Source organism: Nicotiana tabacum, chromosome 24 (genome assembly GCF_000715075.1).
Source record: "Nicotiana tabacum cultivar K326 chromosome 24, ASM71507v2, whole genome shotgun sequence".
In the NCBI taxonomy this organism is placed as follows: Eukaryota; Viridiplantae; Streptophyta; class Magnoliopsida; order Solanales; family Solanaceae; genus Nicotiana; species Nicotiana tabacum.
In genome coordinates this window covers 102,850,293-102,871,967 of record NC_134103.1, presented here as the reverse complement: position 1 = coordinate 102,871,967, position 21,675 = coordinate 102,850,293, and the positions used below count along the sequence as shown (strand labels likewise).

At 37.9% G+C, this 21,675-nt stretch overlaps 1 protein-coding gene across 1 annotated transcript; it reads right to left on the bottom strand.

The window, feature by feature from the left end:
• Positions 1-1,702: 1,702 nt before the first annotated feature.
• On the bottom strand, positions 1,703-12,057 carry LOC107809578 (alpha-L-arabinofuranosidase 1). Its single transcript, XM_016634236.2, has 18 exons — positions 11,775-12,057; positions 10,078-10,308; positions 9,541-9,595; positions 8,842-9,053; positions 7,871-7,992; positions 7,638-7,785; positions 7,152-7,221; positions 5,424-5,569; positions 5,230-5,275; positions 5,073-5,125; positions 4,508-4,652; positions 4,194-4,312; positions 4,018-4,089; positions 3,838-3,941; positions 3,127-3,183; positions 2,828-3,026; positions 2,374-2,520; positions 1,703-1,912 (listed from the first exon to the last, which is right to left on the bottom strand). Exons 2-18 carry the CDS (start codon positions 10,252-10,254, stop codon positions 1,766-1,768), a joined length of 2,019 nt encoding a protein of 672 aa, XP_016489722.1. The 5' UTR covers positions 10,255-10,308; positions 11,775-12,057; the 3' UTR covers positions 1,703-1,765.
• Between the last annotated feature and the right edge of the window lie 9,618 nt (positions 12,058-21,675).

The window sequence follows — 21,675 nt, the reverse complement described above, 5'->3', positions numbered from 1 at the left end:
TACAATATTAGTTACAAAATATGATTAGTAATTAATATATTCTCAAGAAACAATATGTATCTTAAATGTCAAATCTAATATCATTTAAGATCATATATTTGTTAAATCTTAAATTTTAATTTTGATAATTAACTTTATATTTAAAATTTAATCTAACTGTGAAATTACACTTGTACAACCAAACAATACACTTGTAATTACATAATGACAAACAAAAAGGTCATCGTAATTACGATATTGTATAATTACTAGGTTGTGTAGAAAGTACCCTAGCAATTACATGATAATTCTCGAATTCGGTAACATGATAGTATTTGTTACTCATACGTTAATTGGTCTTGTGAAGGTAATATTTTCTGCTTATATTTGTTACTCATACGTTAAACATAATGTTGTTTTCTTTAGTTCCAGCTTTTTAATTCCACTATCTAATTTCAAGTTTAAGAGTTGATTTTTTAGGTTGGGATTTTAAGTAGATCTTCTTTATGATGGAAAAGGTAAATGTTGTTCAGGTGTCATTTTTCATGATCATTGTTCAAATCTTATACTACTTGACAGTTGACATTAGTATTTGTATCTACTATTTAGAGTTTTTACATTATGTGATTAAATATTTATTAAAAATTTGACGACTTAGAATGTAAAAAGGTATCATCTAATAAAAAGCTTATATACTCTTAGATAATAGGAAAAGTTTTCCTTTAAATTTTATAACATGTGATATTTATTTTGGTATATGTCCTTGAGATATAAATTAGTAATAATATATTAGTTCTTCGATACTTATAAAAAGCAACACGATGCACAATACTCTCACTATACATGAGGTCCAAGAAAAGCCGGACTATATTAAATTTATTGTACATAACCTTACGTTATATTTCTGTAAAATGTTCCTTCCACATACAATATTGGAGCATATAATATCAGAAGTTATTCTCACAGGGCTTCTTCAATCCTTTAAGACAATTGAAAAATATAATTCAGTTATACATAATACTAAAGTGCTTGGACTTTTTGTTACTTTGTTCATCCACAATTAACATTGACATGTTAGGAGTTAGGAAGGCTCTTTAGTGAGCCTACACTTGTGAATCAATTTAGTCTGGTCAGTGAATTTCGAATATTAGATATCTAACGAAAAAAATGACATGTTATAATTCCATTTGAAAAACATAAATTATCCTTGACTTTTATAGCGAGTTTGTGAATGAACAATTTATGTATGCTTTTATGGTCTTGGCTTAGAAGAGCTAAGAAAAATATTTAGCACGTAATCAGTGGTGGAGCCACATGCACCCAAGAGGTGTCAACCGACACCCCTTCGTCGGAAAATTACACTGTTTAACTCGGTAATTTTTTTAAAATATGTATATATACTATATAATGACACTCTTTGACTTCTTGGTGAGTTTATTTCTTTATATTTTGATTTCCCTTAATGAAAATCCTAACTCCGCCACCGCACGTAATATCACAATTTTGACATGTCCAATTGGAAACCATGTTTTGTGAATGAACAATTTTGCTCATTTTCCAGAACGGCAGCACTGTATGCTTCTTTCTTTTTTTCAGAGTGAAGAAAGAGGAAACGATGGGGTTTGATTAATTTTCTAATGAAATTGTTTCACAAAGTAGATGTCTCTAGGAAGTTCAGCAAAGAACCAAAAGTGCCAGAGAACAGCAAAAGAAATAGGACATATAAAGAACTAACTGCATGAATATGAAATTCATATTATAGATTTATAACCACACATTCATAATCTTAGTATGAAGATTTAAGAACAGAATCAGTATCAACACTACTGCTGATTGATTTTCTTAACAAGTCAAATGAAGTGAGGGAACGTGGAGACAGTACAACATCCATGCTCTCGCTAACTTTTTCAAGCATCGCTTTAACAGGCGATACCTGCATAAATAGAAAAACCAAAAATTTTAAGAAAAGCAACCACCTAACGAAGGTAACAAATTTAAATAATTGTTTTAGCATTCTCTTCTCTGAGCCGAGGGTATATTGGAAACAGCCTCTCTACCTTCACTAGGTAGAGGTAACGTCTGCGTACACACTACCCTCCCCCGACCCCACCTGTGGGAATATACTGGGTTTGTTGTTGTTGTTTTAGCATGCTCTTCAGACACTAAAAGAGGTGAAAGTTCTCTTAATTACCCTAAATTGTAACTTAGATATCGCTAAATTACAACATTTCAGTAGATATTGAACTGTTGACGAGACAAAGTTTAGCTGCTAACTGTGAAACAGCTTATGTCAAACCAACAAATCTTGCTAGCAGATCCAGAAAATAATATATTCCGTGAAATACCACGAACCTTTTTAGGATATAAAAGAATTAAACGAAAGGATGTTTGTACCTTATTAGGTTCTTTGAAGGAATTTTCATCCATCACATTGGTGGATGTTAATGTAGTTTTTATAGCTCCAGATGACTCTAAAGAGTTCTGATCCAATCCGCTGATAGAGATTTTAAGAGTAACGGTGATGGTCCCGAAGTTCACGACCTGGGGAAAATATCTTAACATATGAGTAATGAACTAATTAAAGATGGAGAATGGTACTGTATAAATGCAAAATAGTCAGAATGATGGTGCATCTTAGGATTTCGGAAATAAAATTATGTTGTCAGCTAATTTCCCTTTTGAACCTGAACTATCATTTACTCATCACATCTACTTAGTATAGAAATTTCTACTTGTTAAGGGTGAATGTAGACCATTCAAAAGTCTTGAAGTGCTAACGATAACCATAAGAAACTAGCCGACCTTAACCCTCCAAGAGCGATGAACCAAAACAAGAAAATATCCACACCTTTATTCTCAAATACTCGTTGTTATCAACTGAATTTCGCCAAGTGATGGCAGATGCTATAAGTGAATTTGAAGGATTAGCTTGCAGTGATGAACTCAGAAGAGTTGCGCCATTTGACTCTTTGAAGAAATGCTGCATCCAATAACTAGGGGTTCCATACATTTGTGAAGAGGTGAACACAATTGCGTCTGGATTCCACCTACATGAAAGAACAATTTGTCCGATAGAATACATTAAGAGAATCTTTAAGGAAAAACAAAAAAGAAAAGAGAAATAAGAGGAGAAGCAATCAGATATACCTCCTGTCATTGTCATTAACAAATAGGGGTGCATAACTTGCCATTTCAATTGCTTCGCTGCACATGGGAAAATTTCAAGTAACATCAAACAAAGAGAACATAGAAAAGAAAAAAAGATGGAATATCGATTAGTTTAAGGTGATTAGCATAGTCGATGCCTGATCTCTAAGATCAAAGTCATCCGGCATACAGTTAATAAAGGTACCACATAGTATACTGTATGATGGACCGGCATAGATTAAAACATTTTCAAGTAAAAGCTAAAGGAAAGATCAGTTATTTGCATATGAAAAAGAGAAGGGCGTTAATCAACGTGGACTTCATTAAGTAAAATCACATATCACCCTTTCTATAAGTAATTCGTCAAAGTAAAAATCATATCACTTTATCGTTGTAGGATTAAATAAACTCATTAATTGGATGATCTAAGGTCTACATAGCAATAGCTTTAGCTATTAGCGGGTGGAAGCTGTCCCTGAATTTTTTTTCTGAATGTGGTCTGCCCCTCATAAGTTTTCTATAACGAGGAAAAAGTAAAAGAAAAGAAAACAGAAGACTGAGAAATAAACCCCCCGCCCCTGAGGAACTACGAATTTGCTGTACCAGCTTTTTCCCCTCAAAAGAAGCAGTGACGCAGCCACCGACTCTAGATACACATGGGAAGCGTTTCAAAAATTTAAAAAGAAAATTAGACATATATTACACAGGTACCTGTTCTTTTCTACCCCAATGAGGAATCCAGCTTCAGCCAATGCTGCTAAAAGACTACCTTTACCAGCATCATTTCCAGTCACAGCATACTCACTTATAAAAGCCTGTAGAAATATATGTATACATAAGCACCACTTAGTAATTTAACTCATTCATCATCAAAAAGGAAGCTTTACCGACCTTTGGTCCACTGCGACGTGTACTATCAAAATGGCGAGCATTAGAAAATACAGAACTTGCGCTGCTATAAATCTAACAATAGAAACATCACAAAGTTAAAGCTCGCGCAAAGACAAAGAAATCAAAGTTAAAGCTTCAGATACATTGAAAGAGTCAGAAAAGCGTCAAGATCTTACATGAAAATCATATAAATCAGCTGGGTGATCCAGTGGACTGGAAGAACCATCACAGTTTGAGATTATCCTAATATCTGGGTATGCATCTTTGATGGATGAATAGAACTTGAGGTAATTTCCTGTATCACAAGGAACAGAAATCACACACGAGAATCTTTTTCTCTAAGATAGGCGCGCTGCGTTGACCTATGCAGAAAATTGTAAAAAATATGTGCTAGAAGTTATGCAAAATATGAATCCTTTATGCTCTATTAATAAGCTCCCTGTGAAACAACGGACAAATATGATCTCCCAAATACGATAAGTATGCCTACCACGGTATTTTGACTTTCCACAATCCTCATTTCCAATCGCCACATATTTCAAATCAAAGGGCTCCGGATGTCCCATTTTGGCTCGCACAGAACCCCATGTTGAGGTAGGATCACCTCTTGCAAACTCAAGACCATCTAAGATTTCCTGGATAGACACAAAATATATTCGTATAAATGTAATGTAGCACGGACTGAATGAAGACGAATTGTTGCTACAAAGCGGGAAGCAAGAGTGTGTTTCCACTGCTAATTTTACTTTCTTAACCAATTTAGGCAACAATAAAAAATGATGTCTACTCTGTAAGTTGATTTCAAAAGATTAATTATTTTGGTGACTTGAATATGTAACACAATAAACTTATTAATGCACAAGCCAAGAAAAGTTTCAACCCGCAAGTATTATAGCCATTAAAATGTAGCTTTTAGTGATGTGAGTTTTTAATCGCTAGGAATTCACAGCTGACAAACAAGAGAAAGGTTTACAACACTAGATAAAATCTACAGTATATTTATTCTATTAAATCTCAGATCATATTTTGATGAGCTAAACATTCAAGAAACCTACTTGCACAAAAGGTAAAATAGCGGAAGTGTCAACTTCATCATGGTGGCTGACTCCTGAAAAATTTAGAAGCATAAAAGGAAGAAGAATTAAATCAAGTAAACAAACGAAATTAACTAATAGACAAAGAATAGTGCATTTGCAGGAGTGGGGGGGCTACCGTTGTTGAAAACCCACACTGGCCGTGCACCTAAGTCCTCGGCAAGCTGCAGAAAAGGACTGGAGTTATTCACATTCAGAAGCACACAAATGTTTGCATCAAGTGTCTGCATGCGTGCTGTTTTTATTTTGGTGTGTGTGTGTGTGGTTAGCATGCATGACCAGCCAAAATGGCCATAGAACATAGAATATTACCTGCAGGAACTCAAAATGGCCAAGCCCATCATCAGTCCAGTAATTCCAAACATCACCAAAGTGCCCCGGCCTCTCTTCCCATTGTCCAATGGTTTCTTTCCACCTAAATGCATTTCTTAAATAGTCACCTTCAACAAAACATCCACCTATAACATGAAAGATTTATCAACATTGGATAATCGTGATCATTAAGAAGCTCATATAGAAGATACGCAGACTGATAGGGGGCCTTCACAGAGGTAAAATGAAAAGGGAGCCTGTAAAGAACACACAACACAATCTTGGAAAAGTAAGTCCTCTAATTGATGAAACTTTTTACTATATTTGTCCTATTCCCTTTTCCTAGCAAACTCCATATAAGCTAGTTGAAAAAGAGAAATTTGATTGCTTCAAAGAAGTAAAGCAAAACAAGAAAAGAAAAGAAAAAAAGAAAGTCCGAGTTTCTAGTAAATTTCAAGTTAAGTTCCTTCAAGCTAACCCCTAGGGAAGGAAACATGTTACTATATGTTGAGAAATCAGAAGTCGAAGTCTGATGGGAAATACTTGCATTAATTGGTCACAGATTTGGAAGTAAGAAAATGTAATAAACTTTGAACAGTTTCTGATACTAATCCCACATGTAACAGTTCATCTCCCATATTACTCAACGGTGATAGACTGATAGTTCTTTGATCTAAGTGTTTAAGAGAAAGTTACTATTAAGACTTGAGGGAAATTGACACTTAATAATTGGAAATATCCTGTTAGCAAATATCTTTCTGGAAACTTGCTAAATGTCATAACGCAGATGATATATGCAGGGTCGCAGCTGCTTTGAATCATCAGTAGAATACTATGTTGTAACTCCAGTTTTGATGCGAAATAAGTCAGAATATTTATTAAAAAAAACAAAAAAGAAAAAATAGTGATCCAGATAATGACATTAATCAGATCAGACTTGGAAATTCTAAATATCAGTCTTAGAATTAAAGATGTACATATCTCACTTAGCAGAATTGATCTGTTACAGAATTTTTCAGGTGATTTCATGAAGTATACCAAAAGAATCATACGTGGAATTCAAAAACCAGAAATTGTAAGTATTTTCATGAGACATGCCGTTGGAATCATCAAATATTTAGAAGCCTCTGCTCCATTAATTTCTAGGTAGAATACTCCTCAACTCCTCTTAATTCTTTCATCAAGTGTCTAGGGAGGATATTCACCTATACTAAATGATTAAACCTTTACTCATCTATCAATTCACCTATACTAAATGACTAAATCCCTTATTACACTACACCTTTACTCATCTATCAATTCACCCAAATTCAATCTTTACAAGATAACTTTTCCTTTAATAGAAGTACACCACTCAGTCTCTGTTTGAGAGGAGTCTAAAGAAATGAAAAAAACGATATTACTGAAACTCCTGTGAGAAAAAAATTATAGGAATACTTAAGACAGTTGTACATGGACTTCTTTTTTATCTTTAAGAAGTAGCTGGCCTCCTGTGGCTTTCGAAGTTCTTCCTTGCATAACATTTTTTTTAACTATACTTTCTGTGTCCAATTTACTCATGAATAATTCCTCTCAACTGATATTTTACTTCCTCGTCAAGAAGGGCTCATGTGAAAAAAGTTATAAATAAGTAGCAGGTACAAAATACTAATAACTGTAATTCACAGTCCATCAGTTGGTACAGTTACATGATCCTCATGGAAGAAGCTGAAATGTATTGGAGAATACCTGGAAATCTAATGAATGCTGGTTTCAAATCTTTAAGCATTCCAAAAAGATCTTTCCTGAAGCCATGGCCCTGTGCCAAGAAAATTGCCACAAACCACATTTATCATGCAAATACAACTAATGTCCTACAAAAATGAAAAATAAGAAAGAAAAGGAATCGAAACTAGTTGCAATAATTTGTGAATTTATCTTCATTGACAATTTTACACATTATTAGTTAACAATGCCTACATGGTCAAGAAGTTTTAATTTTTCCCAAATGTAAAACCTAATAATATCCTCTGAAGTATTGAGAGAGGATTCATTTATAGGCGACCCCAATTTATTTGGATAAAGGTTAGTTTACTGATTGATATAAACAATCCACTTTAGGAGTTTTTTGGTTCAGAAATATGTCATTAACTCAGCCAGCTGCATTAAAGCCAGTCTCCTTGATTAAATTTGAGCCTTCTCTGAATGCCTACAAGAAAGTTCTAAGTTACATACCTTATATGTGTCCATAGGCATCAATGACACTTGATCAAACCATATAACACCTTTTGTAGTTGATCTCAATTCGAGTCTTGAATTGGGATCTGATCCTTTTGCTTCTAACAGAATTTCCACTTTTGTCCAACTTGAAACATCGGCAGTTCTGCAAGAACATGTTGAATGAATTGTGTGCAAGAAGCAAACTTTGTAAAAACACTGGAAATAAAACTAGCTAGACATATACTTACACTATGTTGGAAGTAGCCAACTTTTGCAATCCATTTGAACCAGTTAAAGCGACAGATACATTGATTGATTCTTGCGAACGAACATAAAGCACTAGTTTATAACTCTTTCCCTGCTCAATATTCTGAAAGAAAGCATAAAATGAGGACAATAAATACAGAACATGCACCAAAGAATACTTAAAGAAAGCACCACCTAGATCGGCATCTTAGTTTATAACAAAATTCTGATTGAAATCTAAGCGAAGAATTGATGATACCATTGAAGGAAATCCATGTTACTACCAAAGCCCATAGTACGTATTGTCTGCTTTGGCCCAACAAGCCTCACGAATTTGTCCATTATTGGATTACGCCATATCGAGCCCAAACGCGTGCATAGCATGTAAACATAAATTCTATCTTATATAGCACATGTTCACATGGTACATGTGCTTTTGGTCTTCATGTGGCATAGTGCAACAAAGAACAAATCTGTAAGGTTTGATGGGACAAAGTGGATAATACTTACCATGGGCTTGGGCCGTGACAATATGGTATCGACACCGAACTCCCGCAATACAATGGTGGGGCAAAACTCTTCTTCACTAAGTCCCTATGGGGGTGTATGTGACGCCCATAACGGAGGACAGGTCAAAAAGAAGGATTGGCAGGCTTCTTCTGAAGAAAGAGTGCATATAATACCTTAGGCAAATTCCACATCAAAAAGAAAAAGGAAAATGAAGTGTTATATAGAATAGAGTACAAATTCACATGGTAGGCGCTTTTTTAGGCTCGATGCGGCATAGTACAATAAGGTACAAATCCGTGAGATTTCTTGGACTAAAGCGGACAATATGTGACATGAGCTTGGGATGTGACTATCCAATGTGCTTATACTATTGCACAAAATTGGACATTGTCACAGTGAATCCTTGAGAGAGGAAGAAAGGGGAACGCGTGAACAACATTTCAGTCAAGCATGATAAACATACCATGCCCCAAAATCCAGGGTTGTAGATACCAACTCCTCCATCTGGGCAGATATTGGTGCCTCTATGGTCACAGAGCACCTGCATTCGAAGTGCAATTTTATTCCGATCAAAGCATGATGAACGATCTGTCGAGACAATCACTGAGGACTCATCCCCGATGATAGACCAAGGATCAATATTCGAAGGTACATTTGGGCCTCCAGCTTCAAAACCTGAAAGTGATTTCAAGAAATTTAACACTTATAAAATAAATGTCAAGAATATATAGGAGGTAAAACTCTTATTGCATGAATAGAACTAGAAATTTCACATTTAGTGCCTTATTAGTATTTTGACCAAAGTCTTCTTATCAGTCAAAATTCAAAAAGCAACGTCTTGTACTATAGTGGCACACTAAGAATAAAGCACTCCAGGTTAACAGTCACCTAAGAAGAAATATTTCGAAAGGGAAAAGAAATAATGGCGATCCAAGAGAAAATTCAGCACAAAATCATGTAATGATTGTCTCTAATTTTCTGCTCGAGCAACATAAACGTAAATACTTCATCCTTTCCGTATGATTCCTGTTTGTCCTTTGTTTTCCTTCTTTTTAAGGTCAAAAAAATCCAATTACTACTTAATCACTACGAAGTGAAGCATGTATTATTTTTCTTTTTAGAGAATTTTCCTTTGCTAAGGCAACAATAAAGTCAAGCTGACCTCTGTTGCTGACAAGCTCAGCCCACAATCCACCAGCTCCAGCATGATTGATCTCCTGAAATACAACGTTCCGGGTGTTATAAACTAAAATCAATTGACATCATCTAATTTCAAGGAAAATTCAGTCCAATTTATTGAGGAAAAGTTTTCCCTTTATGCCCACATAAAGAAGGCATGTATTATTCTCTTCCAGATATTTGGAAAATGTTGAAACAGGAAATCAATTGACATTCCTACTTTTTTCTTTAGTTCAAAAACTGATCAAACAGGAAATTTTTTCAAGAATTGAGAATGGGGATTTTGGCTTGCCGGAATGAATTAATTAAAACGTATTCTAGATGTATTTTCAAGAAGCAGGATGTTATGATTCTGAGTATCATATACATTAGAAATAGTTGTCCGGTAGAAGAAACGATTGCATGAAAAAGAATATGGCAAACAAACACCTAATACAAGAAATGAGTTACATACTAAAAATTAGAAGGTATACACTTCTCATTTGCAATACAAATTGAGAACCCAACTGACTAAACTCACCTCAAAGAATATACCAAAAAGAGTATCAGGTATTTTCCTTGCTGATGCTTCAGATGCATTCACAAACAATACTGCTGTCTGGTTCGCTTCAACCCCAGTAGCCGAACATTGACACAGGGCAGACAGACCGCACAAAATTAAAAGCAGTACGTGATAAAGGGAATGCCTTGACTCCATCTCCTTCTCAGTCTATTCGCTGTTGCTGCTGTAGGCCTGCAGCCTATTTAAGCTCTGAGAAAGGTGCAAATTCAGTTAGATTTTGATCATTAATGGAAGTATAAAGTTATCAAGTTGCTTCCTTTTACAACAACCTAATGTCAGCATAAGACAGAACCGAAAAGATTATTGTCTGAATTAATAACAATAAGAGTCAGGTTTGTCGGATTTTTCTGCTTATACTAGCACGATAGTAACAGCAATCAAGGAATACAATTCAATACATAAAAGATAAGCCATAAAAAGGAGAAAATGTTGTAGTGCAAATATTATGTCTATTGGCTCACACATTAGTTCCCAAAGTATCCAAGTTACTGGATAAGCTTTGTCAGATTAAAATGACAGAAGGACTGAAGAATGACAAAATGACCAAATCCATAATACAAATGAAACTCATTAAGTTGAATTCATAAGGAGATGCTAGATATAATGGCTCAAAAGCCAAACTTATTGTGCTACACTAAATTATTGAGCTTAAGATTGGAAGCTATTGCTTTGATGCAAGGGAAAAAGTCGCCACCATATGATCAGGAGGTCACAAATAGAGGCGCACCCATGCTATACAGAGAGGAGTCATCGGCACCCATAAAATACGGCAAAAATTTCATGTATATGTCTTTAGAATATAGTGATATATTAGTAGTGGACACCCTATATACAAAACAAATTTTGCTTGATTCCAAAAGTGCATCTGCGACCTTCAACTCCTGGGTCGGCCTCTGGTCACAAGTACAAGTCATGGAATATTGTCTATTCTAGGAATGCAAGATAAGGCTGCGTTCCTTGTTTTTATATACTAAAATTTGATAATTATAAATTCTATTTTTTTATTGTTTTTTATTTTTAAACAAATGTATGGATTATACAATATATATCCAGATTGGAAGGGGAGACTTGGCGTAACTGGTAAAGTTGTTGTCATGTGACCAGGAGGTCACAGGTTCAAGTCGTGGAAACAGCCTCTTGCAGAAATGCAAGTTAAGGCTGCGTACAATAGACCCTTGTGGTCCGGCTCTTCCCGACCCCGCGCATAGCGGGAGCTTAGTGTACCGGGCTGCCTTTTTATTTATTTATGGATTATTCAATATATATCCAGATATTATAAGATTAATCATCACCCTATAACAATGCATATACTATGGCAATTATTATTAACTGTACTACTATCCCTATATTATAATCCATCGGTGTATAACTTGTTGACAAATTAGACGGCCCCTAAGTTTATAGGAAGAGAAAAAGCCCAACTTTTAATTTGCACTCAAAGCAAACAAGGGAGCACAATTAATTTCCTTCACTCTCCTCCATTTCCCTTAATTGAACAAGAATTGCCGAAGTTATTCCAGAAATGAATAGAATACAGTGATCAAAAGAGGAAACAGAATTGGAAAATCTCAAAAGTTCAATTACTAATAGCAAGAAACAAGAAAGACCAAATATGAGGAATTCATTAATATATCAAGATCACTCTGTTTTTTCACCTGGAAATGAGCTGGCCCAGCAAATAAACTTGTGGGTTTTGCTGCTCTGACGTAGTAAAAGATTATACAGAAGAGATGATGAGGTTAGTTATAGAGTGAGCTCACTGCTGCAAGTCTTGTTATAAATAATGACACTTATATTTTGTGTATACAAGCAATTATTGTGTGTGTATATATATAGTTGAAAATGGGAGAGAGAGTTTGAGTTTGTTTATTGCTTGAAGTAAAGCAAGAGGTTTTGTCTCTCTTTGCCTTCACGTATGCAGTTTGTTTTGTTTCCTTCAAGTACTGGGCAGAGTATATTAGGGAATTGGGACCAATTCTTGAAGATGTTTTCTTATCCTCTTTTAGTGGGTGGCCCCACACTATGCAAATTGATGTTTACTGGATAATAATCTTTTTTCCTTAATTTTTTTTTTTCCATTTCTTTGGTCCGACTAAACACTGGAAAGTCCTACTTTGAAAATAAAATACTTTCTACAAAAAACAATTTCATTTTTAGATTCAACTTTGAACTTTTAATTAAGGATGGAGGGATGTTTTCGACAATCTTTACGCGTAGTGGATTATTTATTTGCAATGGAATAAAAGAGGTTATCAATTTGCTACTTTTTTTTCTTCTAAAATTCATTTAACCATTTGTATACCGTTAAAACCAGGCCCACCCGATTTTACTGTTTGACCGAGACCGGGAGTTTGCATCGAAGAACGGTCTCGTAACGGAATAGGCCATATCACGAGGATAAGATACTGAGCTCAGAACCGAGGTACCTGTCGAGATCGAGGCTAGTAGCGATCGAAGCCAAATGAGACAGACATTGAGCAAGATCGAAGATAGCATAATAACAGAAAGGAAAGATATCCGCGGCTGACCGAGGATCATGGAGTAAATCTCGGTGACTGGTCGAGGATCATGACGTAAATCTTGGAACGGATCAAATCAGAAACAGTTAATTAGCTAATCATAGGGTTTCTTTCTGTAATTAAAAAATTGTACCATAAGTGGAACTCTTCTACTATATAAAGGGGGGTTCTAATCATTTGTAGGTCACGATTGACAGACATAAAAAGCAATATAATTCTCTTTATTGTTCTCACCATTGTTATTCAGCTTGTTATACTTTCATAGTTCTTGCATCAACCAGTTCGAGGGTGTCCAAACTCGAGGGCTGACTTTCATTCTAACACTGGTTTGCTTTACTTTATTGTTAATTTCTATTACTCATCCTCACATTTATCAATTGGTATTAGGTGAAATCACGTGTCCTTGGAATCATATTTTAAGTTTAATTGTTATCCAATTTTAAGGGTAAACAGTTTGGCGCCCACCGTGGGGCTAAGGATAATAGTGATTGCTTAATACTAATTTCAATAACACACGCTGCTTTACACTTGTTCTCGTAAGAATCTTTGTTTTTAGGATAAACATGTCAAACTCACAAGCAGCACCTACACATGGTGACGACAGCCTTGGATTTCACGGGGAAAACGACAACATAGCCGCCCCAGGAATCGAGGTGCCTCAGGCCGACCTCGAGGGAGCACCAATTGCAAATCCCGTCGATGTCAGTTCACATGTCTCCCTAAATGCAAATATGGGCGTTGAGCCTGAAGGTAGTATACACAAGGAAGTTCGATCAGGTGGTCGAGATACGCAGGACGGAGAAGATGGTGGAGTTAGCCTCCAATTGATATTCGAAATGTTACAGGCTCAATAGGCCGCTATAGCATAACTACAAAATCAACACCGAGCATCGAGTAGGATTGAACTAGAAGTCGTTCAAAGGACCGAGCCTGTGCCGGAAAGGTCGAATGCCAACAAATCGGGAACTGACCCCGCCATTATGAAAATGTTCGAGGAGCTCACTAAACGGATTGAATCGGGAGAAAAGAAAATCGAGGCAAATGACAAGAAAGTAGAGACATACAACTCCCAGGTTGACCAAATATCGGGAGCGCCGCCGATTCTAAAAGGTATTGATTCAAAGAAATTTGTACAGAAGCCTTTCCCTCCGAGTGCGGCACCGAAACCCATTCCGAAGAAATTCTGAATGCCAGAAATTCCTAAGTACAACAGGACCACTGACCCTAACGAGCATGTCACTTCTTATACATGCGCAATAAAGGGAAATGACTTAGAAGACGATGAGATTGAATTTGTTCTACTAAAGAAATTTGGAGAAAACTTGTCGAAAGGAGCAATGATATGGTACCATAATTTGCCGCCTAATTCCATCCTAATTCCATCGATTCCTTCGCCATGCTTACAGACTCCTTCGTTAAGGCACATGCCGGAGCAATAAAGGTTGCGACTAGAAAATCGGACCTTTTCAAATTGAGAAAAAAAGACAACGAAATGTTGAGGGAATTCGTATCTCGGTTTCAGATGGAACGCATGGAACTACCACCGGTCATAGATGATTGGGCTGTTCAGGCCTTTACTCAAGGTTTGAACGAACGAAGTTCGGTGGCATCACGACAGCTAAAGCAGAATTTAATTGAATATCCAGCGGTAACCTGGGCCGATGTACATAATCGGTACCAGTCGAAGATCAGGGTCGAGGATGATCAATTGGGGACCCCTTCCGATCCCACTTATCCAAACAAGCCCGTCGGCAGAACTCAAAGGGATATCGACAAAGAACCCCGGTCGAGCAGAGATATGTATCTACCATACAACACAAATCGTAGAAACAACAGCCCAGGACGCAATCCCATCCGAAATGATTGAAGGAACGATCGAAGAAAGAGCTCTCGAGGGCTCATGAACAAAAGTGGCTTCGATAAACATGCCAATCCCATAGAAGCACCACGATTGTCAAAATACAACTTCAGCATCGACGCATCAGGTATTGTGTCAGCCATTGGAAGAATCAAAGTTATTAAATGGCCCATACCCCTACAAACCAATCCATCCCAAAGGAACCCCAATCAAACATGCAAATACCATGGTACACATGGTCATAAAATCGAAAACTGCAGACAACTAAGGGAGGAGGTGGCCCGTCTATTCAACGAGGGTCACCTTCGAGAATTCTTGAGCGACCGAGATAAAAACCATTTCAGAGATAGAGACGCAAACAAGAAGAATGAGCAGGAAGAACCACAGCATGTGATTCACATGATCGTTGGTGGGGTCGATATTCCACAAGGGGCCATGTTCAAACGCACTAAAGTATCAATCACCAGAGAAAAACGAACTCGAGACTATGTGCCAGAAGGCACTTTATCATTCAATAATGAGGAAATAGAAGGGATTTCACAACCCCACAGTGATGCTTTGGTAATCTCTATCCTTATGAATAGAATTCAAGTTAAACGTGTTTTTATTAATCCAGGAAGTTCGGCCAATATTATTCGATCGAGGCTCGTAGAGCAGCTCGGCCTACAAGATCAGATCGTACCCGCAGCTCGGATTCTCAATGGCTTTAACATGGCAAGCGAAATAACTAAAGGTGAAATCATCCTACGAGTAAATATAGCCGGAATTATTCAATAAATAAAGTTTCATGTGATCGAAGGCGATATGAGATACAATGCACTACTCGGAAGACCCTGGATTTACAACATGAGGGCGGTCCCCTCAACCCTTCACCAAATACTGATGTTCCCAAAATCGGATGGAGTAAAAATGGTGTATGGGGAACAACATGCTGCCAAAGAGATGTTCGCGGTCGATGAAGTAATACCGGTATCAGCAATTTCGTCAATAAAAGGATCGGAGTCCAAAAGAAAACAGGAAGCTAAATAGAAACCACAGCTACCCAGCCTCGACTCAATCGGAGAAGCAGGGAACGGACGAGGACGATGACTATTGGATCCCTCGATCCTTCATAATCCTCGAGGATTCCGACGCCACCAAATCGACGGTCGAGGAGCTGGAGCAAGTCGTACTGATCGAGCATCTACCCGATCGAAAGGTATACCCGATCGAGCATCTACCCATATCGATAATATGGATTGTTTTGCTTGGTCCCATTTAGATATGACAGGGATCCCGCCGGAAATCGCTACACATCGACTGAGCTTGAACCCGAAGTTTCGCCCGGTAAAACAAAAGAGAAGACCCCAGTCCGAGGTAAAATATGCATTCATCAAGGACGAGGTAACCAAACTTCTTAAAATAGGATCCATTCGGGAGGTAAAATATCCCGAATGGTTAGCAAACGTAGTCGTAGTCCCTAAAAAGGGAATTAAACTTAGAATGTGCTTAGACTATAAAGATTTAAACAAAGCATGTCCTAAAGACTCTTTTCCTCTACCGAATATCAATCGCATGATCGATGCCACTGCCGGCCACGAGATCCTTAGTTTTCTCGATGCCTACTCCGGGTACAATCAAATACAAATGAACCCGGAGGATCAGGAAAAGACTTCGTTTATCACTAAGTACGGCACCTATTGTTATAATATAATGCCGTTTGTACTAAAAAATGCTGGTGCCACTTATCAACGCTTAGTAAATCGAATGTTCGAAGAACAAATAGGTAAGTCAATGAAAGTTTATATTGACGATATGTTAGTTAAGTCCCTGCGAGCAGAGGACCATTTGACACATTTGCAGGAGACCTTCGATGTACTAAGGAAATACAATATGAAACTCAACCCGGAGAAATGTGCATTCGGGGTCGGCTCGGGCAAGTTCCTCGGTTTTATGGTATCAAATCGGGGTATGGAAATCAACTCCGATAAGATCAAGGCGATCGAAGATATCACCGCCGTGGATAATGTTAAGGCCGTACAAAGATTAACAGTGCGCATAGCCGCCCTAGGCCAATTCATCTCAAGGTTTTCAGATAGAAGTCACAGGTTCTTCTTGCTGCTCAAAAAGAAGAACAATTTTGCATGGACCCCGGAATGCCAAGAAGCATTGTAAGAATTAAAGCGGTACCTCTTGAGCCCACTACTGCTTCATACTCTGAAAGCAGACGAGCAACTCTACTTGTACTTAGCAGTCTCGAAAATCGCGGTAAGTGGAGTCCTAGTTCGAGAAGAGCAAGGTACGCAATTTCCTATTTACTATGTTAGTCGAACTCTAGGTGAGGCCGAGACCCGGTACCCACACTTAGAAATATTAGCGCTTGCCCTAATAAGCGCCTCTAGGAAATTAAAATCATATTTTCAGTGTCACCTGATCTGTGTGGTAACTACTTATCCCCTTCACAATATTTTGCACAAACCCAAACTTTTAGGCCGATTGGCCCAATGGGCCGTCGAGATTAGTGGGTACGATATCGAGTATCGACCCCGAACAACCATCAAGTCTCATATCTTAGTGGACTTCGTGGCCAACTTTACGCACTCCCTCGTACCCGAGGTTGAAAAGGAACTTTATTAAAATCAGGTACATCATCGGGGGTGTGGGCCCTCTTCACAGACGGTACTTCGAACGTGAAGGGGTCTGGGTTAGGCATCGTTTTGAAGCCGCCCACGGGTAATACAATTAGACAAGCTATCAAAACTTCCAAGTTAACTAACAATGAGGCCGAGTATGAGGCCATGATTGCAGGTCTTGAGCTAGCTAAAGGTTTGGGAGCAGAAGTCATCGAAGCCAAATGTGACTCCCTACTCGTGGTAAACCAAGTCAATAGAACTTTCGAGGTTTGAGAAGATCTAATGCAGAGGTACTTGGACAAATTACAGGTGACTCTACATCGGTTTAAAGAATGGACCTTACAGCATGTACCTCGAGAACAAAACAACGAGGTTGATGCCCTTACAAATTTGGGGTCATCAGTCGAAGACGACTGATTAACTCGGGGACTGTCGTACAACTTTCAAGGTTAGTAATCAAAGAAGGCCACACCGAAATCAACTCCACAAGTCTGACCTGGGATTGGAGGAACAAATATATCGAGTACCTAAAGAACGGGAAGCTTCCATCGGATCCTAAAAAATTGAGGACTCTACGTATGAAGGCCGCACGATTCATATTGGCCGAAGATGGAACACTCTATAGAAGGATGTTCGATGGACCATTGGCGATATGTTTAGGACCAGGAGATATCGACTACGTCCTACGAGAAATCCACGAGGGCACTTGCGGAAATCATTTCAGTGCCGAATCATTGGTTCACAAAGTCATCAGAGCATGATACTATTGGGCCAATATGGAAAAGGATACAAAAGAGTTTGTTCGAAAGTGCGACAAATGTCAAAGGTATGCGCTGATGATTAACTAGCCCGAACAACTCCACTCAGTCTTATCCCCATGGCCATTCATGAAGTGAGGAATGGATATCGTTGGCCCTCTACTATCGGCCCCAGGTAAAGCTAAATTTATTTTGTTTATGACTGACTATTTCTCTAAGTGGGTTGAAGCACATGCTTTAGAGAAATTAGAGAGAAATAAGTCATAGACTTCATTTGGGATCACATTATATGCCGATTCGGGATGCCTGCCGAGATCGTATGCGAAAATGGAAAGCAATTCGTCGGCAGCAAAGTAACAAAATTTCTCGAAGATCACAAAATAAAGAGGATCCTGTCGACGTTGTATCATCCTAGTGGGAACGAACATGCCGAATAGACAAACAAAACCATCATTCAAAATCTAAAGAAAAGATTGAACGACGTTAAAGGAAAATAGATATAAATATTACCCGAAATCCTTTGGGCGTATCGAACAATGTCAAAATCCAGTACGGGGGCAACACTATTTTCTTTAGTATATGGCGTTGAAGCTCTGATCCCGGTTAAAGTCAGGGAACCCATAGTCAGGTTTCGATATGCAACGGAAAAGTCAAATCACGAGGCTATGAATACAAGCCTTAAATTGATAGATGAAAAACGGGGAGCCGCCCTTGTTTGAATGGCCGCACAGAAACAGCGGATCGAAAGGTACTACAATCGAAGAGCCAATCTTCAACACTTCAAAATCGGGGACTTGGTTCTGAGGAAGGTCACTCTCAATACTCGAGACCCAAACAAAGGAAAACTTGGCCAGAACTGGGAAGGACCATACTAGGGCCTCGATATCATCGGAAAAGGATCCTACAAACTTGGCATGGTGAATGACGAACAATTACCAAACAATTGGAACGTATCACTCCTCAAATGATATTACTGCTAAGGTACGATCTTCTCCATTTTCATTTATATTTTATACTAACCATTTGCAGGTGTTTAATCGAATACATCAAAGGATTCTTCAAACGCGGAGTCCTTAAACCTGAAAGCACGCGTTGCACTCTTTTTCCCTTAGACCGGTTTTTGTCCCAAATGGGTTTTTCCGATGAAGTTTTTAACGAGGCAACCATTGTTCGTGATAACTTAGAGCAATTCGACAGTATCTGAGGCTCCTTTACAATCAACCTCGAATACTGGGGTGCATCACCTTCGGATAGTTACAAGAAAAATACTTCGTGTCGACAGGGTCTCGATAGGTAAATTTTGTAGAGGACCAAACGGTCAAATGAACCGTGTCCATGTAGATTACTCGAACCCTAATGGCAAAACATGTACGCATGTATAATCTATTGAAAGAAGTATTTTTCCTTACGTGATGTTCCATGCTTTAGAAAAATTTATACTTTATAATTTCATATTTATGATCTATTGTGGAAACTGGCTTAAGGGCTGAGCACAACTGAAGTTCAAACAATTTACCTGATACTTGGGGATTGCCATCCAAAAAATTGACAGGATCGAATTACTAAACCTCGAAATCGTAAGACCTTAAAAAGGCAATCATCGATTTTATAGGCCACGGCCACCCCACTCGGGGACTTATACTTCGACCAAGTTTGAAGTATAACAGGGGAATAAGCCCAAAAGGCGAATTCTAAGTTAAAGGCTACGACCAAATTAACACGGTTTGGAGACGTCCGATTTCCGTTATTAAACAGGCCTTCTAATATTTTCACAAACCGGTTAAAAAGGCTACCCTCGGCTAAATTTCTAAGGGTCTCGATAATATCGACCCTCGAAAACCCTAATGGGTACAAAGTCATTCGAACTCACGAATAATTTTTTTATTTTATGCTAAGGCATTACGAAACAAAGGGTCTCGATAATATCGACCCTTGAAAATCCTAATAGGTATGAAATCGTTCGAACTCTCGAGCAAATCCTTTATTTCGTGCTAAGGCACAACAGAATTTATATGATTAAACAATAAACGTTTCAAGGCAAAAAGGGAGAGAAAGCCATTCTTTTTGCTATGGCCGTATCGGCCTAATTCAAGAGCCTAAAGGGCCAGTTTTGTAACGACACGGCCTGTCGTTCCGAGAGTTGTAGCCCCGTTTTCCCTATTTCTACTTATTTATGTGTTGTTCATCTGTGTTGAGTTATATCGAGTTGGTAGGTTTGGGTTCGGAGTAGTTTCGGAGTGAAATGAGACACTTAGTCTTAGTTAGAAAGCTAAGTTAGAAAAGTCAACCAAAAGTTGACCTATGAGTAAACGAATTCGGATTAGGATTTTTATGATTCGGTTAGCTTCATTGGGTGATTTTAGACTTAGGAGTGTATCCGGAATGTAATTTGGAGGTCCGTGGTAGAATTAGGCTTGAATTGGCGAAAGTTAGAAATTTGGCGATTTTGGTCGGCAGTGAAAAATTAGGTATCGGGGTCGGAATGGAATTCCGGAAGTTAAAATAGGTTCGTAGTGTCATTTGTGACGTGTGTGCAAAATTTGAGTTAATTCCGAGTTGATTTGATAGTTTCGGCGCGAGTTTTTGGAAGTCGAAAGTTCGAAAATTTATTTAGTTTGATTTGAGGCGCGTTTCGTCGTTTAAATATTGTTATGCATGATTTGAGGCCTTGAGTTGGTCTGTGTTATGTTATGGGACTTGTTAGTATGTTCGTACGGGGTCCCGATGAGCTCGGGTGAGTTTCAGATAGATTTGGGCTGCGTTATGCTCGTTTTTCTTATGTTTCGACGTCGTTTCTTCCTGCATAAATGATACCACATTAATAAAATGAACTCCAATTTCTATTTTTATTGAAGCATTAGATCCGTATCGTAATTATGGAGCCATAGCAAAAAGAATCGTCGAATTTGGGCATCGTATGAGGAATTTATGGTCATTTTACTAAAAATAATGGGTTGCGAGATTTTTCAGATTAATTACGAAATTGCCACTGAATTCGTATTTAAAAATCTGCACTATTTGCAAATATTAAAACATACATATCTCCTTCATTATAAGGTCAAATCGAGTGATTCAAAAGTATAACTTGACTAAAATTTCACAAGAAATCCATTAGAGGCATAAAAAGTGAGTTTTGGGATCGTTTGGCATGAGAAACGAGGCAGAATAGCTGGCAGAAAAATATATAAAACGAGGGTTTGTTCATTCGGTCATATTTTGAGTTGGGGAGCTCGGATTTGGGCGATTTTGGGGGCGATATTCACCATAAGAATTGGGGTAAGTGTTCTCTACTCAATTTTGGTTATATTTTATGAATCCATCTTCGTTTTTGGGATTTGATTGATGATTTAAAAGTGAAATTGAGGGAGTTAGGGTTTGAATTTTGAAGAGTTTAAGTGAGGATTTGAGGGACCAAACGGAGTCCGATTTTGATGAATTTTATATGGTTAGACTAGAGAAAGGGCGAGGTTTATTATTCTGTAATTTTTGACTGATTTTAAGACGTGGTCCTGGGGGCCGGGTTTTGGCCGATTTCGGATTTTTGGTATATTTATGTAGTTTCTATTGTGGAATTCGATTCTTTAGACTATGTTGATAGTAGTATTCTGATTTTTGGTTAGATTCGGAGCTTTTGGATATCGAGTCCAGAGACGAGGGCATCCCTGAGTAGGATTTTACGCTATTAAGGTAAGTAACAGTTTTAACTCTGGCTTTGAGGGTATAAACCCGGAGAATTTGATACCGTGTGACTGTTTGGAGGTGATACACACGCTAGGTGACGGGCGTGTGGGTGTATAACTCAAGGGATT

What these genes read in the sequence shown, in the direction of transcription:
- LOC107809578 (XM_016634236.2), bottom strand. Translation starts at nt 10,254, where the DNA reads ATGGAGTCAAGGCATTCCCTTTATCACGTACTGCTTTTAATTTTGTGC. An exon ending in CTATTTTACCTTTTGTGCAA is followed by an intron (nt 4,653 to 5,072) that starts GTAGGTTTCTTG and finishes GTGTCTATCCAG; the next exon opens with GAAATCTTAGATGGTCTTGA. An exon ending in TGGAAAGTCAAAATACCGTG is followed by an intron (nt 4,313 to 4,507) that starts GTAGGCATACTT and finishes CTTGTGATACAG; the next exon opens with GAAATTACCTCAAGTTCTAT.